The sequence below is a fragment of the Ochotona princeps genome, chromosome 1, assembly GCF_030435755.1.
Source record: "Ochotona princeps isolate mOchPri1 chromosome 1, mOchPri1.hap1, whole genome shotgun sequence".
Classification (NCBI taxonomy): Eukaryota; Metazoa; Chordata; class Mammalia; order Lagomorpha; family Ochotonidae; genus Ochotona; species Ochotona princeps.
In genome coordinates, this window is record NC_080832.1 from 81,353,395 (window position 1) to 81,375,201 (window position 21,807).

Genomic DNA, 21,807 nt, shown 5'->3' on the forward strand with positions numbered 1-21,807 from the left:
ATGCAACTTGTCTGAGTTAATCCGTTGTTTTGTTATCATTGTAATGATAAGAGTGATATTTCTTTGTCTTCATTTGTACTCAACCTGTAGCAGAATCACCTTTTACATTTCTCCGGTTGAATTTGAAAGGTGAAGCTGGTGGTTATCTAATGGGCCTTCCAAACACTGTCCAGTTCCAAAGCCAGATGCCTTTTTCACTTCAGGTTCCAACATGGACCATGAAGAAGCTCCCAAAACCTGTTCCCTGTCTCCTCCATAGTCAGTCCCCAGAGCAAGGCCCTAACTCTTTACCAAATCTTTCTTGGTACACCTGTTTCTATTTACATCTTTATTTTATTCACAATCCTCCCTCCCCCACGCTAGGCCTCAGCATTGACATTGTGCATTAGTAGACATCCTTGAGGAGCCCAATCTCCTTATATACATGATACTCTTTTGCTTGGAAAGGCACATTATCCTGGGATCAAACTTGTGGATGTACTGCAGCTTCTGGCTTCTGAGCAGTTGCTTTCCAGGAGATTGCTTTGATCATTGTGTACAAAGAGTCTGCCTCTTGTCTTCATCCCCGCTGTCATGCATTTCTGTTTGCCATCTAGACTTAGACCAGCTAGACACACACGCAAATGGTAGCAGAGGACAAATAAATAATAAGGTGAATCTGGCAGAAAAGTCACAGATTAAAGCACTAGGAACTCAATATTTTCTGTTTTTCTTTAAACACAAACCTCTCTTACTGTGGTGTTTATTTTCCTATTTCAGTAAAGAAGGATTTCTCTACAATGAGAAATTACATAGTGCTAATGAGTCATAAGTAGTACGTGGCTGTCAGCTGTTGTTCTCATTCCCAATGTCCAAGAGGTATTGGAGCATGGTAAGGACCATGGGGAGCTAGTTTGTAAATGGTCTTTCTGAGTAAATAAATACATGGGACATAGGGGCCAGAGGTGCCACAATTTCCGTATTTTTATAAACTCTGAAAACCTAGGTTATTGTGAAATGAATATAAGTAATGTTCTGTTACATATACACAGATCTGCAAAGGTGTTTTGGTCCATAGGGTATCTTTTTGTACCCACAGGTCTCAAACTTCAGTTAGGGACACTGCTGGAGAATGATTGCTAATGTGGCATGGAATCAGATCCTGTTAGTATTGTTTTTATCCAATTCAGCCAAGTTTTCTTTAATTGCAATAGTGACAGAGTTTTGGGTTGAAATAGATAGATATTCTAGAGTTTCTTTTCGGTTTTCTGAGTCTGACGTAGTCCCAGAGCTTACTGTGTAGTCCTGAGATCAGCAGGATGAGCCTCACCTGAGAACTTGTTAAGAATTTATATTCTCTGGTTCATGGAATCAGCAATTTTGAAACAAACAACCTGTGTTAAACAAGACTTCCACATGATTTTGCGGCACACTGAAGCTTGAGAAAATTTGCCTTGGGTTTTTGGAAGGGAGTTTCCCACTTGCATATTCTCCAGGAATTCTTGCAGGCTGGTAGATCGCTATCCTGTCTCCCATCAATGCTAAGTTGATGGAGCCAAGATATGCTTTGTATGTGAATCTTGGGTTTAGCTTGGCTCTCCAAGAAATGAACAGCATACCGAGACTCAAAAGAGGATGTTGGCACTTGATAATAGAAAAAAGAGCCTTTGGGAATGAAGTATGTTGAGGGGAAAGAGGAGGAAAAAGAGATACGTCTCTCCAAACTTCTTACCTGCTCTCCTTCCCAGGAGCTTATTTTACAAGGAGAATTATGCAACAATCTTATTTTTTAAGAAAGGCCTTACATTCAATGCAGTCTATTAAGAATTGCTGTTTTTCGGCCTGATGCAGTGGCCTAGCAGCTTAAGTTCTCTCATTGAATGCGCCAGGATCCCACATGGGTGCCGGTTCTAATCCCAGCAGCTCCACTTCCCATCCAGCTAGCTCCATGCTTGTGGCCTGGGAAGGCAGTCGAGGACAGCTCAAAGTGTTGGGACCCTGCAACCATGTGGGAGACCCAGAGGAAGTGTCTGTCTCCTGGCTATGGATCGGCTAAGCTCCGGCCATTGCAGTCACTTGGGGAGTGAATCATTGGCTGGAAGATCCTTCTCTCTGTCTCTCCTCCTCTCTGTATATCTGATTTTGCAATAAAAAGAAAATAAATCTTTTTTAAAAATTGCTACTTTTGTTTTCATTCATTCTGTCACTAGGGTTAAGAAAGACTATGAAGACTATAGCATTATAAGGGACAGCTGTGTCATAGCTAGCTAAGCCTCCACCTGTGGTGCCAGCATCCCATGCACTGTGGTTCATGTTCTGCTACTCCACTAGTGATCCAGTTTCTTGCATGCAGCCTTGGAAAGCAGCTGAGGAAGAATTAAGTCTTTGATCCCTATATCCATGCAGGAGGCTAGGAGGAGGCTCCAGTCTTTGGCTTGGCTTAGCTCAGTCTGGCTGTTGGAGAGTGAAAAAGTGAATGAAAGAGCTCTCTCTCTTTTTCTGGCTCTGACTTTCAAATAAAAGTAAAAATAAATGTTTGAAAAAAGGAGCAAGGGGATAATCAACATGGCAGCATAGGGCAAGGACACATTTAAAGAGATGGAGAAGTATTAACCACTGTGAAGCAGAGAGGGCACATTCCAGGAAATAGAAGAAGACAGAACAACTGCAAAGGGTTACCCGGAGACTGACACACACAAGAAAACAGCGGACACAACGGTGTGGTGTTGTAGTGACTGATACCCCAGAGCATTCAGTGAGCCACGTACTGAACTCCACCAGCAACAAGGTGGGAAGGGACATTTACCAGGAGCCCTAGAGGTGAACTGCCCGTCCTGCTGCTCTGTTTGATTTGACCAGGAGCAGAGACAGAGAGCAGGTTCCAGATGGGCAGTGTGGGAACAGGATGGATTTCATAACCCAGTCCGCCTCCTAGAGCCAAATTTGGCACCATTTTGTTTAAGGAGGCAAGGGATATGGGGCAGGACTGCACAGGCACTGAGCTGGGAATGAAGTCATTTCTGGCTCAGTGAACTGCAGCATCGTTGCATCCTACAGGTTCCACCCAACACAGGTCTAGGTAGTCCTTACACCCAATGGCAAGCAGATCAAGAACTCTAGTAGTGCATGTCATGTACCATTTTGTACAGTGTGGCAAAGAATCTAAGACTGCAGGGACAACAGTGACAATGTGCATGCACTGAGCTTGGCGAGAACTTACTGAGCTCAGTGAATTGCACTGGTCCCAAAGGAAAATAATACTGACCATGGTATTATACGGATCAAAATAAGTCCATGTGGCCCTCAGACCTAACAGCCTGACAAGATCAGCTCCACCAACAACTTAGCTAGGTTTCTCCCTAATCCTGGGACCTGCTCCACCTGGAAGGGTTAGAAAGGTTGCAGAGACAATGGTGCAATCTCAGCACAATATCTAGGAGATAGAGAGTGGTGAGCTAGGAGCTGAGGCTATGGAGACCACGGTAGAAATCTAAAATAAGAACCCAGACCTAGAACTTATTGGAGGGAGTGGCACAAGTGACTGCAAATGAAGAGCTATGTACCAACTGCAATAAGTAAAATTGAACTGTAGACCTGGGGGTGACACAGCTTAGAAACCTACCCTAAGGAGAAGAATCTAATAACCTGAAATACAATGACCAAGAGCAAAAGATGAGACAGGCACAGTGAATATTACTGAAGACTCCCCTGCAAAGGAGCAAGACCCTAGGCCAACCTCAGAGTTAACTGAGGAAGACATGAAGAAAATGGGGGACACAGAATTCAAAACGTTTGCTATAAAACTTCTTATCAACAATGAGAAGCATGTAAAGCAGACATTTAAGGAATTTAAGGAATATGTAACTCTGGAAATGAATCAAATGAAAACTGATATATCAGAAATGAAGAATACATTGGAGCAAACTAAAAGCACAGTGGAGGGCCCGGCGGCATGGCCTAGCGGCTAAAGTCCTCGCCTTGAAAGCCCAGGGATCCCATATGGGCGCCGGTTCTAATCCCGGGAGCTCTACTTCCCATCCAGCTCCCTGCTTGTGGCCTGGGAAAGCAGTTGAGGACAGCCCAATGCATTGGGACCCTGCATCCGCATGGGAGACCCGGAAGAGGTTCCAGGTTCCCGGGTTCGGATCGGCGCGCATCGGCCCGTTGTGGCTCACTTGGGGAGTGAAACATCGGACGGAAGATCTTCCTCTCTGTCTCTCCTCCTCTGTGTATATCTGGCTGTAATAAAAATGAATAAAATCTTTAAAAAAAAAAAAAAGCACAGTGGAGAGTCTCCAAAATAGAATGAAGAGGGCAGAAGAAAGAATCTCAAAATTAGAAGATATTTTCTGTCACCAGGGGGAAGCAAACAAAAAGCTGGAAGCAGAGCTGATCAAGAAAAACAAAAAGTATTCAAGAATTGAAAGACACTATTAAGAGGCCAAATATAAGAATTATGGGAGTCCCAGAAGGTGCGGAAAGAGAAGCTGGGTTTGCAAATCTATTTAATGAAATAATAAAGGAAAATTTCTCTCATCTAGAGAAAGAATTGGGAAACAACATCCAGGAGGGGCACAGAACTCCCAGCAGGGTTGACAAAAAGTGATCTTCACCACAACACATGATCATCAAGCTGTCTTCAATCAAAAATAAGGAAAAGATCCTTAAAGGTGCACGTGAAAAAAATTAACATATAAAGGAATGCCAATTAAACTCATTGGAGACCTCTCACAGGCCAGAAGAGAATGGAGTGACATATTCCAGATTCTAAAAGCAAAAAAAAAAAAAAAAAAAAATTGTCAGCCTAGGATAACATACCCAGCAAAACTTTCCTTTGTTTTTGAAAATGAAATAAAATGATTCCACAGTAAAGAAAAGTTGAAATAATATGCTTTTTCCTACACATGATACTTAAAGATGTTCTCTTGACAGAGAAAAGGAATAGTACCCACTAAAACCAAAGGCAAATGGGAAGAAAATCCCAGTAAAATGACAACAGAAAACTAAATCAATGAACAACCCATTGCTAAAATGAAAGAACCAAATTACCACCTGTTTGTATTAACACTGAATGTAAATGGCTTAAACAGATCAATCGAATGTCTTAAATTAGTAGACTGGATTAAAAAATAAAACCCATTTATTTGTTGTCTAGAAGAGACACATTTTAGCAACAAAGATCAGCAGAAACTGTATCTCATGGATTTTGATGTTTTTGTTAGTTTCATCTCTTCAAAACACTTTCTTCTGATTAAATTCTTAAATGACTCATACATCATACAGTAGCATCATTTTCTTCAAGAATGTTCTTGATTTTCATTTCTTCAGTGACACATTGGTCATTTAGTAGCATGTTATTTAACTTCATGGTGTTGTTAAGTTCTTTTTTTTCTGCCTGTTGATTCTGTTTTGTGGCTTTTCATTTAAGGGGAATATACAGTAACTGTGTAATGGAAACTGTCATATCTAACAGCATGTTATTTAACTTCATGGCATTGTAAATTTCTATTTTTCTTCCTGGTTTTGATTTTGTATTGTGTTTTTTCATTTAAGGGGATATATAGTAACTGTGTAATGGGGACTATCATATCCAGATGTGAGGATGTTAAGAAGAATGAAATTATACTATTTACAACTAGGTGGTCCTAACTAGAGACCATTATGTTCAGTGAAATGAGTCAATCACAAAAGAACAAATACAGCATGTTCTCTCTTATATAAAGAAACCAACATAGAAAGTGTAACTTCAATAATCCAATACATGTTGCTTTTTTTTCCACATCCCATATGTTTTTTTTTAAGATTTATTTATTTTTATTGGAAAGTCAGATATACAGAGAGGAGGAGGAGAGACAGAGAGGAAGATCTTCCATCCAATGATTTACTACCCAATAGGCCACAACGGCTAGAGCCAAACCAGTCCGAAGCCAGGAGCCAGGAGCTTCTTCCAGGTTTCCCACACGGGTGCAGGGTCCTAAGGCTTTGGGCTATCCACAACTGCTTTCCCAGGCCACGAGCAAGGAGCTTGATAGGAAACAGGAGCTGCCGGGATTAGAACTGGTGCCCATATGGGATCCCGGGTGTGCGAGGCAAGAACTTTAACCTTGATCCCACATAAGGACTTTAACCACTATGCTTCATTCTTCTTAATAGCTGAATAATATTCCATGGAGCACATGTATCACAGTTTCTTTAACCACTCCTCTTTGGACGTACATTTGGGTTGTTTCCATGTCTTTGCTGTTGTAGATTGCTATCTCCACTCTTGAAACACACTAACATAACAATCAGGAAATAAAAGATGGCAGCAAACAAAAAAGCCGGGCCCATCCCATGTGTTTTGATGTTTTTTATTTCAGTATTTATTCAAAATACTTTCTTTTCTCTTACTGAATTCACTGCTGGCTCATGAATTACACGGTGGCATCATTTTTTTCCCAAGAGACTTTTGTGTTTCCTTTTTGTCACCCATGTGTTGGTTATTCAATGGTGCGTTTTTTCATGGTGATGTAATTTGTTGTTGTTGTGAGTGTTGTTCTAACTCATACCAGTTTTTGACCTTGTTTCATGGCTTCTCAATTATGGAACTGTATAGTGATGGAGTACTGGGGTCTACCATATACAGATGTGGGGTTATAATGGAACATGCATCCCTGCTTCCAGAGAAAAGATGGGTTCCTAATGAAACTATTGGACATATGTAGACAATGGGCTGCCTGGCTGTCTGGATTTGTCTGTACGAACTATGTCGGGGTACCGTTAAATAAAAGACTGGTGGAGTTATGATTCCTTATGAAGGACTACACCATTGTAGTAAACTGGGGAAAATCTGTCGGGGGTGGGAGTTTGGGGGGAATCCTTGTCTGTACAAAATTATACCATATAATTCAAAAATTTGAAATAAAAATATATACAAAAAAGAGTAAAGCTAAATGCAAATAGTTAATTCACATGCTTACCCTAGCTGTATGTGTTACTGTAATAAAACAGTTTATTATGTAGTATTGGGATTTTCTCTAAATATCGTTATTAATTGCTGTTGACATCTGTATCTGAATACAGTGTATCTGAATGTTGTTTTGATCAAGATTATATTTCCATCTGGTCATTTTGATTGGAATCAGTGAGTTCAATAAGCTTTAAATAAAATGAGGGCTGACACTGTTGCATAATAGGTCAAGCCGTTGCCTACAGTGCTGGTATCACTGGTTCAGTTTGAGTGCCGGCTGCTCCTCTTCCAATTCAGTTCCCTGCTAATGCACCTGAGGGAGCAGTGGTGGATGCCCATGTGCTTGGGCCACTGCATCCACATGGGAGATCCAGAGGAAGCTCCTGGCTCCTGGCTTTGTCCTGGCTGAGTCCTGGCTATTTCTGCCTGTTGGGAATGAGCAACAGTTACTCTGTAACAGTTATTACACAGTTATTCTCTTTCTCTCTCTTTCTCCATCTCTATCTCTATAACTCTGCATTTCAAATGAATTAGTAAGTCCTAAAAAATTAAAGTTACATTCTAATACATAAAATGTTACAAATTCTAACTATCAAATGATGTGCATGGTGATGGCATTTTGATTATGTTAGGTCTTACCCTCTTCCCAAAGTAAGCTTATGTTTGAAATAACAACAATCCTAAGAAAATATGATAGTGCTAAATATGAATGTAGAGAACAAATGTGTAAAGTTACTGAGAAAGGAGAAAAGTCACCTGTTAGAACAGTCAGAGGAGGTCTGAAAAGTATAGGGAAAGAATAACCCATTGTAAGAAAGAAATTTAGTGTCAAACTTGTAAAGATAAAATATACCAGATGTTGTTTCTAGCCACTGAATAGACAAACATGGTGAGAACACGATGGGGGAGGGTACTGAGAAAAGCAAAACTGGATATACAGTTTTTCTGGAAATGGAGGATTTTGAATGCCAATTTATAGCTGCTGGCATGAGAAGTAAAGGGCAAGTTCAAGAAATGTTAAGATAAAAGCATTGATCAGTTGACTTTTGTCGAAACATTAGTAAATGTATTCACACTATATTGTCATTCAAAGTTTGAAAACCATCCCCCCTCTTTTTGAAGTTTAAAAAGCAGTCACACATTCTTTCAGAGTCAGTCATGCTAATTTAAACATTCATTTTATGGCAATTTGTTGATCCATTTTCTTGTTTTTCTGAAGAAAGTTTTCTAGGTTTATTGAAATTGTCCTTAGAGGGTTTTGAATAGAGCTTCATAAAATATTTTACCATGGTTTTAAGCAAAGGTAGAATAATATTTTTCTGTTTTGCCACAGTTATATTTTCCTTGGCTTTTGATTACAACATCACCGCAGTCACTCTAAGAGAATCCTCCTTCCTGAATTCTATTTAAGAGAATTTTCAATTTGTCTAAATAGATTTTTCTGTAGTAGAAGAAAAAGTATACCAAGCAAAAACATTGGCCATTTGAAAGATTTAATGCATGTGGGTAATGAGAAATGAAAAAACTATTTAACATAATCTGTTACAGAAACGGGATGAAGAGAATGAAAGAAAATTACAAATAAAATTTATGGATAGATTTAAGAATACTTATCAACACAATTGTACTGTTAGGACAATCTCATGAGAACCATTCGGATATTTGAGGAGTTGTGATATTGGTAAGTGAGTTTCACCAAGTAAATAAAATGCACACAGAAAGTAATCTGTCTCTAATGGAGATTAAACTGTTTGATTCTATTGGTCTTTTGCATCGTAATATTCTCTGATGGCATAAAACTAGACCAGATGTTTTCTTCTGACTTTAATTCTGGGTTTCTTGGGGATTATCATTAATGTCTAAAAGACAGACTCAGGAAAATTCTGCGGAAATATTCTAGAAACCATATGTGCTACAACCATTTTTTCAGCTGAACTGTAAAACATAGATTTTCCTGTAATTAAATGCCTTCTTTTCTATTGTGTAAAATGTTTTTATAGAGTAATTTAAAAATAGAAATTAACTAATATGGTGGATAGCTCATTTGTATATTAGTAGGTTCTTGAAAAAATAGATAACCAAGAATGTATAGCAACTGGATAGCTGAGAAGCATAGAAAAATGCCAAAGCTATTTTATGCAGACACAAAAAAATTTGTTAGTGGTTGAGATGGAGAGCATTTTGAACAATGTTGAATCATAACAGAAAAAAAAATCTGAAAAGGAGCCAGGGCAGGAGTGAGAGTGCTGAGGGAAACACAAGGTCAAGGTTTGTAGGAGCGTGGGTGGGCATTTGACCAAGTGTTTAAGATGCCATGTAAGATATCCACAATTCTCATTAGAGTGTCTGTGCTTGATTCCCTGCTCTGGCATAGGACTCCAGCTTCCTGCTCACCTGGTTGAGTCTCTGACTCCCAGCTCTGGCCTGGCTCAGCCCTGACTATTGCATATTGAGGAGTGAATGAGCAGATGGGATGATCTAATTACTGAACAAAATAATACTGCTAAAAAGATTTGTAGGAGCTACAGAAGCATAGGAAGTAGAGTATGCATTTCATTGCTATTGACTTTTCTTTTTTCTTTTCCTCTTCTTGTTCAAATGCTCTAAAAATATTTGTTACTTCAGCAGTAATGATTCAAAGTATTTACATTTCTGATTCCTTTGATATTATTCATCTGATGGTGTGGTCTGGTATTCCCCAATGTATGAGAATGTATCAGGGAAGGAGAAATGAAATAGAGTTGTCTGTTGGTTTTTTAAGGAGTTTTAAGATAACATTTGGGCTTTCCTTTATTCCTGCTCCAGTCAGCAAATTCCTTGTGAAATATCGTTGAGCGATTACTATTAAAGGAAAAGCAAGTATATTACATGAACTGTATTATGATACTTCACTTATGAAAGAGAAAAATCTGTGCCATAAAAAAATTAATAAAAAGAAAGCAGCATAGAGCTTCATTTATTTATACATTTCTTTTCCCTCAGAACCCTCTTCAAAGGATATACCCTGGAATGAAGCAAAGACATCCTTAGCTTTTTTCAGAATTTTTTTTTCTATATGGTCTAAGCTTGTAGCGATGCAAGCAATTATTAAGTAGCCTGTAGAATTGAATATGCCTTAGCCACCTCCCCTCCCTGTAAACACAATGGACAGGATTTGGCCAACTATGATGAAATGATTATGAATGTTCAACTATGTTTATGATTGTTCAACTCTAGGGATTTTCACACAATAAGTGTACAGTGTTGCTGTTCAGATTTTGCATCCTGTTTTCATGACCAGTTCCCTTAATAATTGGCCAGGTTGTTTCTGAAGAAGGTTTTGGAATAATTTATCACCTTGCAAATTTTGTAGTAGGTAAATGATTTTTGGCAAAAATATATCTACTTGGTAACCTAATTTCAATTACTAGATACATTTTGCAGAACTGAAATTGAGGTCACGTGCATGAGTTTCTCAAACTCTGTAGTGGGAAATAGGAAAACATCCCAGTTTGCATTTATAAATTTTTCTTGACCTTCTGGTATATGGTACATCCCTCCTTCTTTTCAATTTGTATATGTTAAAGAACTTAGAAGAAAGTGAGTAGATATTTGAAGTCATTCCTGGCCTTCAAATTCTAACTGTTTTATGAGATCCAGGGAAATATACTTCATCTCCTTAAACCTCAATGGCCTCATCTGTAAGGCTGAGAATAACAGCACCCTTTTTATAGGGCTAATGTGAATATTAAATGAGATGTTGCATGTGAAATGCCGTCTATGCTGTGTAGCACCTAAGAAATAATAAGAGAGAGAAATTAAAAATAAATTGTATGAATGTCACTAAATGAAGTGGAAAGTTTATTACTGTCTGGGCATTTTCTCTATGAAAAATAGAAATAAATGGTCTAAAACGGATATTACTAATGGCAGGTTATGTTGCCATATTGAGAAATTATATTTTAGTCCCTCATAGATGCTTTCTAATTCCTTCCTAGATTTCTTGATTAGTTAGTTGTCACTGAGCACATTTGCTTTTCTAAGACAGAAAGCATACTGATTGTGCCTTTGTTGGGGAGATATAGAAGACCGTATTTATCATGTCAAGACCATGTGCCTATGTTAAAGGAAGTAACAAGAAATTTCAGTGCCACAGAGAAGAAACTGTTTGCTAGAACAGAATTAAAATAACAGGTATATCATATGAGGCTTTATTTCTTAAAATTTTACTTTTTATTTGTTTTAATTGTATTTGAATGACAGAGATAGACAGAGTAGATATCTAGCTGTTGGCTCATTCCTCAAATTTCTGAGACACCTAGGGCTGGGCCAGGCTGAAGCCAGGATCCCAGTGTCAATAGGGGTCCCTAGTATGGGTGATAGGAATTCAAGTATTTTATTTACCACCTGCTAATTCCCAAGATGCAGTTAACAGGAAGCTGGTTTGGATGCAGAGGAGCAAGAACTGGAACCAAGCATTCCAGTAGGGGATTCAAGTGGCCCAAGCAGTGACTTAACTGCTACACCAAAAGCCAGCCCCAAATTGGGATTGTTACCATCAATGTAAGTAAATTGATGTGGAAGAAAATAGGGAACTCAAGCATTCAGCCTGAGTAGTGAGAGCAAATACCTAGATAATTCTAAAATGTATACAGTTTTTATTTTCTGTAAAAATCCATCAATATAGAAGTATAATAGTGGGATGAGCAGAGCACTGGTTCCAATCCCAAATACTCTGTTCTGATGTGGTTACCTGGTAATGTGCCTGGTAGTCATCAGTTGATGACCAAAGTTCTTGGGTTACTGCTAACCACATGAGAGACCTTATTGGAATTCTGTTCTCCTATCTGCTGCCTGATTTGGTCCTGCCTGTTGCACAGGTTTGGAAGAGTGAACTAATTGCTGGAAGAGCTCTCTCTCTCTGTCACTCTTTCAAATAAATAAATAAATCCTACAAAGAAACACTACAATAAAGTTTATGTTAGAGCAAAAGATAAGTTTGTAGAACCAAATGTAAAGGGAGATGACACTAAGTAGACTCAGCTTTCTATATTTTTGCAAATATGCTTAATGAATTGGTATAATATATTGTCCTTTCTTAGACACATCCTAATGCTGTGGGTCCTATAAAAGGGAAGATTCAAGGACTTAAAATGCAAATACATGGTACAGTCACACTGATACTGAATTCAAGGCTGTGTGTGATTACATTTTAAACATTACCACCTCCCTTACTGTGTATTGGGAACTCTTGTCTGTGATTTCTATTAAATCATGCTTGAAATTCAAGTTACCAAATTAATATTTGGTGCATTACCTTAAAGAGCCGTAAGATGTTGGAGAGAAAACTATTTCAGATAGAAGGAACTCACATGTGGTATGAAGTCTTAGGAAATCACAACTCAATTTAGGAAGCTCATGTGTCTTAGCTGTGATGTGTAACTGATAATGAGTTAAATTTGAGACTTGCTATTCATCTTTTCTCTTTGTGTGTGTGTGTTTTTGACTTGGAGCTTCAGTCAGCCTTCTTTGCTCACAAACAAGCAGTGATGAAATACAGTGGGTCTGTTCTGAGGTGCTCTGGCTCTTACTACAAAGAAACATCTATTCTTTATTCACCAGGGAAGCACAAAGATGCTCTAAAATTGAGAAGTAACCAGAAGAGAAGGTGCTGGTGCCAAGAGCCACTTCTTAGGTTTCAATTGTTTGAGGTCAGAATACTGGTGCTGTAGAAGGTTCACACACACACAAAAAGGATCCATTTGTTTATCAGAGTTCAGTTCAAACAAGGAGCCTTACAAGTACATCTCAAGACTCATTGAAGCAACTGATTGATCACTAAAAGAAAGCAGGACACTGTTTATTTTTCTTTTATAAACCTGTTGCTTTGAAAAGTTTTCCTTTGTTCTTTGAATATGGTTGGCTTCACTAGAGACATTTACCTCAAGAGAACAAAGTTTCTGTATTTTGTCTTAAATACATAATGAAAATTTTGTTGCTTAGCTATTCAAGGAAAGGGCTATTTGTATTGTGTATTAAATTAAGTTCTATGTGCTATACTGCCATAGTTAAGGGCTTCAGAAAATTTTGTAATGAAGCCCCCAGACTATTACAGCTGTCTTCATAGTACTTTGAATTCAATATATTTGTTTGTAATACACCTGTTGGTCAAGGTCTTTTGCTCAGACTGACGATCATGAAATGACTCATATATGCTCTTCACAGGATTAGTTAGTGTCTTCTTTGTCTTTTAAAGCATTTTTAGCATAGATATTATTTTTAAATTTGGCTTTGAAATGTATCTTTTCCTAATTCTTTGTGCTCTTATTTTTAAAAGATTTATTATTATTATTATTATTATTATTATTATTATTATTATTATTGGAAATGCAGATATACAAAGAGCAGGAGACATAGAAAGAAAGATCTTCCATCTGTTGGTTCACTCCCCAAGTGGCTGCAATGGCCAGAGCGGAGCTGATCTGAAGCCAGGAGACAGCCTTCTCCAGGCTGCCCACACAGGTGCAGGGTTCTAAGGCCTTGGGCTGTCCTCTTCTGCTTTGCTAGACCACAAGCTGGAAGGGAAGTGCAGAAGCACCCATATGGGATCCCAGTGGGTGCAAGGCAAGAATTTAGCTACTAGGCGATCATGCCAGGCCCTGTGCTTTTATTAATCTAAAGGACTGACATACTAAGCTCCAATTTTGTTAAAGAGATTATGGGAAAGTAGGTATGTATCAGTAGCATCTATGCCCTTTTCTTGCATTTGTTTTTTCCATTTTTCTTCTGTTTCAAGCCCTGTCTCTTCTGTGTGGATTTTTCTGCAGATTATGATGTCCAGCTCATTCATGGGGGGGGGGGTGGGCATGAGTTTTTATCATAACCACGGTTTTTGGTTTGCAGAACTTTTATAAAGGTAATACAGGGAATTCTAAGTTCATACCCAATTTCCCTTAAAAGTATCACCTTACTTAGATGAGACTTTTACTAAAATTAATGAACCAGTACTGATATACTATTTTTTATTAGGATTAGTGCAATTTTCAGATTTCCTCAGTTTTCCCCCAATGTTCTTTTGCTCCAGGATTCCGATAGGAGGCTACATTGCATTTTGTTCTCATGTCTCTTTGATCCTGTGGCAGTTTTTAGGTTTTCCTCAGTTTTGGTGAGCTTGACAGGCTTGAGGATTACCTGTTAGGAATTTTGAGGAGTGGCTCGCAGTCAAGCTATTTTTGATGTTTTCAAGAAGAAGCTGCAGGAGTGTATTTTAGGGAGGAAAGTCTCGAAGGAGAATCGACATTCTCAGCACATTTTTATCAGTTCCCATCATCAGCAGCACTCAGTACTCTTGATAATGATCCTGATCTTTTGTCTTGACATATTTTTCAGATTAGAGTAATGGTTTTACTTTTTTTTTATAGAGAATCATCAAAGCATTTTTTTTCCTGAAGATTTTCATAGTATACTCAGTAAAACTGTAAGGAGGCTGGCTGTGTCTGCTCTTTATTGATGTTGTAAAGCTCCTATATGTTTCTAAGTTTTCAAACAAAAAGAATTTCAGCAGTGGTAAAGAGTATCTTGTTTTTTGTTGTTGTTTTTTTGTATGCTGTAGGTGGGAATGCGATCACGAAATCAAGGTAGTGAAAGTTCAGCTAATGGGCATATCTCCCGCCCCAAGTCCTCCATCATCAGCAATGCTGAAGATAAAAGGCTCTCTGAAGATTCAAAAAAGAAGAACAAATCAAATAGGAAAGAGGAAGATGTCATGGCCTCAGGAACAGTCAAACGACACCTAAAACCATCTGGAGAGAGTGAACGGAAGACTAAGAAATTCCTGGAGTTATCCAAAGAAGACCTTCTCCAGCTGCTCAGCATAATGGAAGGAGAGCTGCAGGTAGAGTCAAATGTTCTCAACTTTTGTGTCTAGTTCCTAAAATGTGAAAGGAGAGATAATAAATTGAATCCCCTGGCTGAATTTCATAGAAGGAAAAGAGTGATTCTCTTCCTTCTTCATTTTGGAATCCGTAGTGCCTGCAAGTTTGCACTAAGTGAATACTCGTTCGGTAAGCGACAAGTGAAAAGTTGCTGATTCCAACTTCAACTTTCCTAGAAGCAGAAAATGTCATCATGATACAATTTTGGTAATAATTTAACACAGAATATCTAATAAGTTATCTAATTTAATCATCAATTGAAAAACAAAGTTTATAGTGATTAGAATGGAAAGTTGAGTTGAATTGTTCCTTTCTGGTGGCAATGGGGGCATTTTGTTGAAATCATTACTTTTTCTCATCGTTTTTCATAACATTCAACCTCATTTTTCTGCAGTGTCGTAAGTGGTGAGATATACACAAATAAGCAGAGATTGCACTGTGAAGAATATAATAATTTCCTAAGCATTTTCAAGTCTGTTATTGTAATAAAAATATGGGTATCATTGCCTATATTATCTATTTTTATTATTTTATAAATGAAGACCTGCGATGTTGTTTGTTCAAGTATCACCTCAGGCTTCCAGTTTTGGTCCGATGATCTTCCCACTGCCCACACCTGCTGACCTTCTCTAGGTGCCATGAACCAGCTTCCTGCATGAAGTCTTTGTTTTCAAGCATACAGGAGGCAACTGGGATCCTTCTGAGTTTCTGAGCCCTGGATAATTATGTTCTGTTTTTGTTTTTGTGGACAGAATGACTTAAGAATAGAAACGTAGTTTTCTGTTTTTGTTCTTGTTAGGCTCTTAGCCTGCATGAGCCTGAGGAAACACTAACAATTGTGTGAAATGAACTTCTGTTGGCTTACTGGTGCTGTTAGCATCGGAAAGGTAATTTTCAACTTAACCCAAATGAGGGTGGGCCATTCCATTTCTGGTTCCTGTTCTCATATGTGTGTGCAATACAGATAAGAAAATCCCCAGGGTAAGGAGAAATATAAAACATACAAAACTCCGGTTTAAAATAAGCGAACAAACATGATTTAATTCACAACTTACAAACTGAGAAACGTCACATTTACATTTCACAGCAAAAGATGAAATATTCCAGAGTACCGGCACTACTAAAAATAGCTTCACCACTCCCAGGAATGTGGTTAGGTTTTGTCAGCTAGCATTTGTTGTGTAAGGAATCAGTTACTCTCAACTCTTTAAGCTGCCCCCTGCAGAGAGCATTGTTCATGAGTAAAGCTGAGAGGTATGATTGTTGTCAGAATTCTTCACAGGGCAACACTGCCAATTCATGCCTTTTCAGCCCTGGTGGTTCTTGTGAAGCCTGTGGCTTCTGCAGACGCTGATTTCTATAAAAGGCTATTGTATCATCGTGAACTCTGAAAGGCATTTAAAATTCATGGCTTTTTATTACACATTGGTACTAGATATGGTTCCAGATGCAAAATATAAGCTCACACACCAATGACATTGAAGAAATTTTCCAGAAGGATCCAAAGAAATGCAGTTTACCTCCTACTAATCTTTATGATTAAAAGATCCTTATTATACACAGCAGATGTATTTCTGCGTAGCCATATGTAAGTAAAATATGTAAGACATCACTTGTGGGGAAGACAGTGAAGGGGAAAGAAGAATAAGGATTTGTTTTTTAAGGAATTCCATGGTAAATTCATTTGAAAGGCAAATACTCTCATATTCATATACACTTGTACATGATTACCATCTATTTATAAATACATATTTGAATATTAGATTTGCTTAAAATGATAGTGTTCCTATATTTAAAACCATACTTACAGTGAACATTTTCCTCCACCAGAATTGTCCCATGGTGAGGAGGAGTGTGTTGTATCCAAGAGAGACAAACAGTTGGCATTAGCAAATGAGAGTGGGTTGGCGAGAATGCGGCAACTATGTGCTAGGTTTGCCAAACTAGAAGTTAAAATTTACGAAAAGAAAAAGTGTACTGAAGGGCTGATGCTTGAAGGAACTGGGATGTGCCTTATAAGTAATCTTCAGCTCAGCTTTCTATGCCCCCTGGCTTCACACATACTGAGTGCTTAGTTAGATGTGTCCTACATCTCAAAAGGTCACCTATTACGTATTTTCTCTCCTGGAGTGACTGTGTGTCTCTAGTTCTCATCCTCTGGAGGTGGCATTCCATGGTTCTTTCAAATACAGAAACTGTTGGGTACCTTTGAAGTGTCATATCTGTACTACTTTGTTTATGTCTAAACCGTACTGATACACTGGTTATGGGACTGGCCAAAGTTCATCCAGCAATTTAGTTATGGTTGCTCTGGATGCAGATAACTTCAGTGAAATCCTCTTCCCATCCTATCACATACAGAATATTCTGGTGATGTTTAAGGATGATTGGGCTCCAGGAACTTTATATTTATTCTTGAGATCTGGAATTTCTTTTGTGTAGATTTACATTATAAGCTCCTAAGTTACAGCCGCTTTGGAGCAAGGTACAACTATTTAGGGAAGAGAAATCGAAGGCAGCTTTTTCACATCAGGGAAATGGAATGAGATCTGTCTGAGTCTTGAAGTTAGCTAAGATCCAGATAGTGAGGAATGGCATGAATGCCTTGTGGCCTTTCAGGCTGAACACTGTATAGCTCTCAGGTCTTTATAATCATGATTCTGTGGATGGTGTCCCCTGAAAAGTTGCAGCAATACAACCTTGGGGGGACCACATTTATGCGTCAAAATAAGTAAGGTCACATGCAAGAAAGGGCCTTAGAATAATGGGAAGATAAGATGAAAATCAAGTCTGGCTATTGGGAGAAAACCTGAAAAGTGGTGTTCTGTACAGTAATGTCTTGCCACTTTTAGATTCTGTTGAGTGATCTTTAGGAATTTATTGAACCAACACTATAAACAGTGTGACTTTTATTGTTAGTGGTGGCTCTTGCAAAGTTTTCAAATTTACTGTTTTGTTTATTAATCCACATATCCTAAGGACTGTGTGTGTGTAGAAAGTATTATTTATTTATTTGAAAGGTGAGGAGAAAGAGAGACAGAGACTGTCTGCAGGACCTCTGCCCAAATATCCGCCAACAGGCAGAATGTGTAGACCTGGGTTCATACTCCGGTAGGGGATGCAGATCTGTGTCTCAACTGCTAGGCAAAATGGCCACCTGTTTGTAAACCCTTGAATTGTACATTTCATGAACACACATTAGAAAGGCAGTTGCCCTCCCCAGGTGTTTTTGCACTTTAAAGTGTCTTGTTTTGAATCACTAACATCATGACCCTTTTCTTGGAGAAGTACATTTTCCAGTTACACATCAGCAGATGCAGGCCTACCCTACTGGCACAATGAAGAACAAGCATTGCTGAGGAAGAAGTAGCTGGGATGGTTTCCATTACTGCGCGTTTGTCATTGACTGCTTCCAATAACAAGTTCTTTCTAATAAATGGCAACATTTTTACTTTCTGGGTGAAAAAGTGGTTACATATTTCCCAGACTAAACTGAAAGTACTGAAGTTGCACACCCAGACCATCACTCGGGCACCATGATTAATTTCCCATTTTATTTGTCTAAAAATAGCACTTAAAAAAAGCCACTTAACTTAGCTGTACTATAACCAACAAAACTTTGAAAGTAGTGCTAATAACATCAAAAAGGCATAATACAGAACACTTGGAAAAAGTGTATTCTTCTAAGATGATTCAAAAAGACAAAAATTCTTTTTGTTGATAAAAAAATAACTAACAAAAACATTAGCAATTTCATATAGGACATTCCTTTCATTTTAGAAGAACATAATCTCATTGCAAGCTCCCTACTGGTAGCCTGGGAGGGCAGCATAGGATGGCCTAAGGCCTGGATACCATGTACCCACATGGGAGGCCCAGAAGAAACTCCTGGCTCCTGACTTCACATTGATCCAGTGCTGGTCATTGCAGCCATTTGGGGAGTGAACCAGAAGAGGAAAATTTTCTATCTCTCCCTTTCCCTATGTACATCTGCAACTTTGAAATAAAACAAATCATTCTTTAATTGAATATAATAATGTCTCCTTTTAAAATTACAGTTAATTCTGCTTTGCTTGGGCATGAGGAAGCCTAGAGGAAACTCAGTTGTGCAACTGGGCAATACATCACAATTCCATTTGACTTTGGGACCAAAGGGGCAAGACTGTTCAGAAGAGAGTTTCAGTCAGTCAAAAAACAACCGTGTTCAGCTGAATGGATCAAAAACTTTTTTTTTTTGAGTTTGTGACTCTGCAGGTAACTAATAATATTTCCCAGAGAAATTTTAATGTGCTTAAGCCCATTTTTCAGTGGGTTAAAAAGTGAAGTTAAAAAATAGTCTATTATGTCCTATTGAAAATCCAGGAATTTAGAAAATATTTATTCATTTTGATAAGTACTAATTAGAATTAGATTTGCTCAGGTGATTTTTTTTCTTTTTTTTCTTTTTTTTTTTTTTTGCTGTTTTGTTTCTGAAACAGCCAGAGAACATTCCGTTCTTTCTTCTTTAGCTTAGTAGTAAACTATTTTTCTGACACTGTGTAAGTCTTTAGTGCACGTTTGTTGACCTCCTGATTTGCAGCCACCATGTTGCCTTTCCCTGCTTTTAGATTTTAGGTGAAACATGGAATTATTGAAAAGGCTAAAACAGTGTCTACCACAGAGAAATTTGGTAGAATCCGAAAGGTTTGGTTGGCTTTATTAATGTTGATTTTAGGCCTCAATTTACTCTCAATCTGTATGATGTTCCCTTTGGAATGATGGGAACCTCTGGGGTTGAAGTGATACTAAATTTAGTCAAAATAGGTTGCATTTGGGGAATTTGGACTGAGAAAGACAGAGACAGATGGGATAATTCCTAGAGAGAAACTCAGATTGAGGGAGGAAGTGCATGTTTGTGGGGTACCATGTGATGTTTCAATACAAGAACGTGCATCGCTTCTCAGCCTTTTGGCTAAGATTAAGTGTAGTATCAATACAAGAACGCTTTGTGTAATCCCTACTCAGGATAAGCTGGGAAAGTTTTTAATGTTGAAAGAGATTTCCTGTGTATGTGTTAACGGATATAGAACCAGAAAGGAGTATAGCCAAGGATATAGGAAAGAGGAAGGATTATTGATGATAGAAAGACAGGGGAGACAGGAGAAAGTAAATTAAAGGTATCATTTTGACATTGACCTTGGTTTTGACCATGGAAAGAAGGAGAGCCTTTATTTTCTGTAATAGAGTGGAGGAGGGAAGATGTGTAATTGTGAAGCTAACATATAAAGCTGGAGGTAGAAAATCCCCTTGAGGCCTAAGCTTTTTTATCCTGAAAAGACAAAATTATGTTTTGCTGAAAGTGGGGAAAGCAGAGCAGAGCAGTGGCCATGAGAAAGATTATGTAATATGCTGAATTGTTGCTCAAAGGAAAGTCAGAGGAAGATGACTAGGAACACATCAAAGCATTGGTTTATAGATTCAGTTGGGAGAAAGATTGTGCATTTGCAGCGGCATCAGTATTTTGGAAGCCTGAGTATAAAAAGAGAGACATTTTAAAGCACTGTATCTAGACTGGCAGTTATCTGAGGAGATGGGGTAAGCAATAGATACTCAAGAAGGCATAATACAGGAGACTATGATCAGCAAGGAAGGGGTACTTGGACATGTACAGATCAAGGGGAGGATTAGCAAGAAAAGACTGAAACGTTTGGAAGCTGAGTTACTAGCATATGAAGTTTCTGTGTGGCACAGATTAAACTAATGCAAAATCCAAGAAATAGTGTTGGAAAGTGAAGTCAGTTGGAATTAATGAGGTCAAGAAATAGTACAGAAATGGCTCAATCTCCCATTAAATGTTTAAACTTCCTGAAATGATGACCGGATTTGGAGGGGAGAGCAAGTCTGGGTCATTATATAAATATGATGGTTGGGGACCATAAGACCAGGTGATAACTGCTGCCAGATATTACTGAAGTGTTTCTCTGATCATATCATTCTGCTCCTTAGGAATTTATAAGACACGTTGAGACCTTATCAGACTTAAATTCTTCAGGCTGGGCTACAAAAAGTGATGTATTAACTGGTTTCTCCTTAGCTGTAAAAGCTCATCTTTAGTTTTCCTTAACATGACCATCCTATCTAATCAGGAAGTCTCCATGTTTTCCCTCAATTCTCTCTCTCTCTCTCTCTCTCTCTCTCTCTCTCTCTCTCTCACACACACACACACACACAAATGTGAACACTTCATTCTAATCCCAGTAGTCTTTTTCTTCTTTGTCCCTTTATGTTTTTCCTACCTGAAACTACTCATAAGATTCACGAGATAATAGTTAAGGCTATCTAGGAAAATTTAGGGCTTGTGTGTCTGTCCTATCTCATTCTTCTCTCTATATCAAGTAATACCTCACTAGGGACAACTAAAGCCTCGCCTCTTTCCTAGAATCACTTTTGATAACTTGCTCTCCACACCTGTCTTTTTCTACCCTGAAATCTGACTTTGCTATAGTGTATATGAACATATCACATATGTATATATTGCTTAAGTGTCTTACGTGTTATTTCCTGAGAGAAATGTCTTTACTTCCTCCATATGGCTTGTTGCACTGAAGAGAAAGACTAGATGTATCATGTTAGTCTGTTGGCAATGTGGATTAATTTCAAAATGTCCTCATACTTAAATTCCCTAGGACACACTTGTAAGATTATTTTTATGTCTATAAAACAATTAAATGTACATGGAGGAAGTACAAGTATCATAGTATATATAATACTACTATTGGATTAACAATAATGATCACAAATATTTATTATGAAATTCCTAGCATAACTTTATGATTTTCTTTTTCTATCATGTTTAATGAGGGATGTCCTAGCTCATTTAGGGTTGATGATGATGGGGAAATTACACAGTGCAACTGACCACAATAGACTTATCCTAACACAATAATACCATTTACCACCTTTTTCTTTAGACATGCCTTTTCTTTT

At 38.2% G+C, this 21,807-nt stretch overlaps 1 protein-coding gene across 7 annotated transcripts in view; it reads left to right on the forward strand.

Moving 5' to 3' along the window:
* FILIP1 (filamin A interacting protein 1) overlaps positions 1 to 21,807 on the forward strand; it is a 284,939-nt gene that overhangs the window by 158,351 nt on the left and 104,781 nt on the right. For 6 of the 7 annotated variants that reach the window (XM_058661290.1, XM_058661296.1, XM_012925595.3 and 3 more), the window contains exon 2: positions 14,520 to 14,801. In XM_058661290.1, the coding sequence (XP_058517273.1) occupies positions 14,526 to 14,801 (276 nt within the window). In that variant the 5' untranslated portion in view covers positions 14,520 to 14,525. Of the gene's footprint in view, positions 1 to 14,519; positions 14,802 to 15,640; positions 15,729 to 21,807 lie in introns of those variants that run through there. The other variant, XM_058661302.1, reaches the window with a different exon arrangement.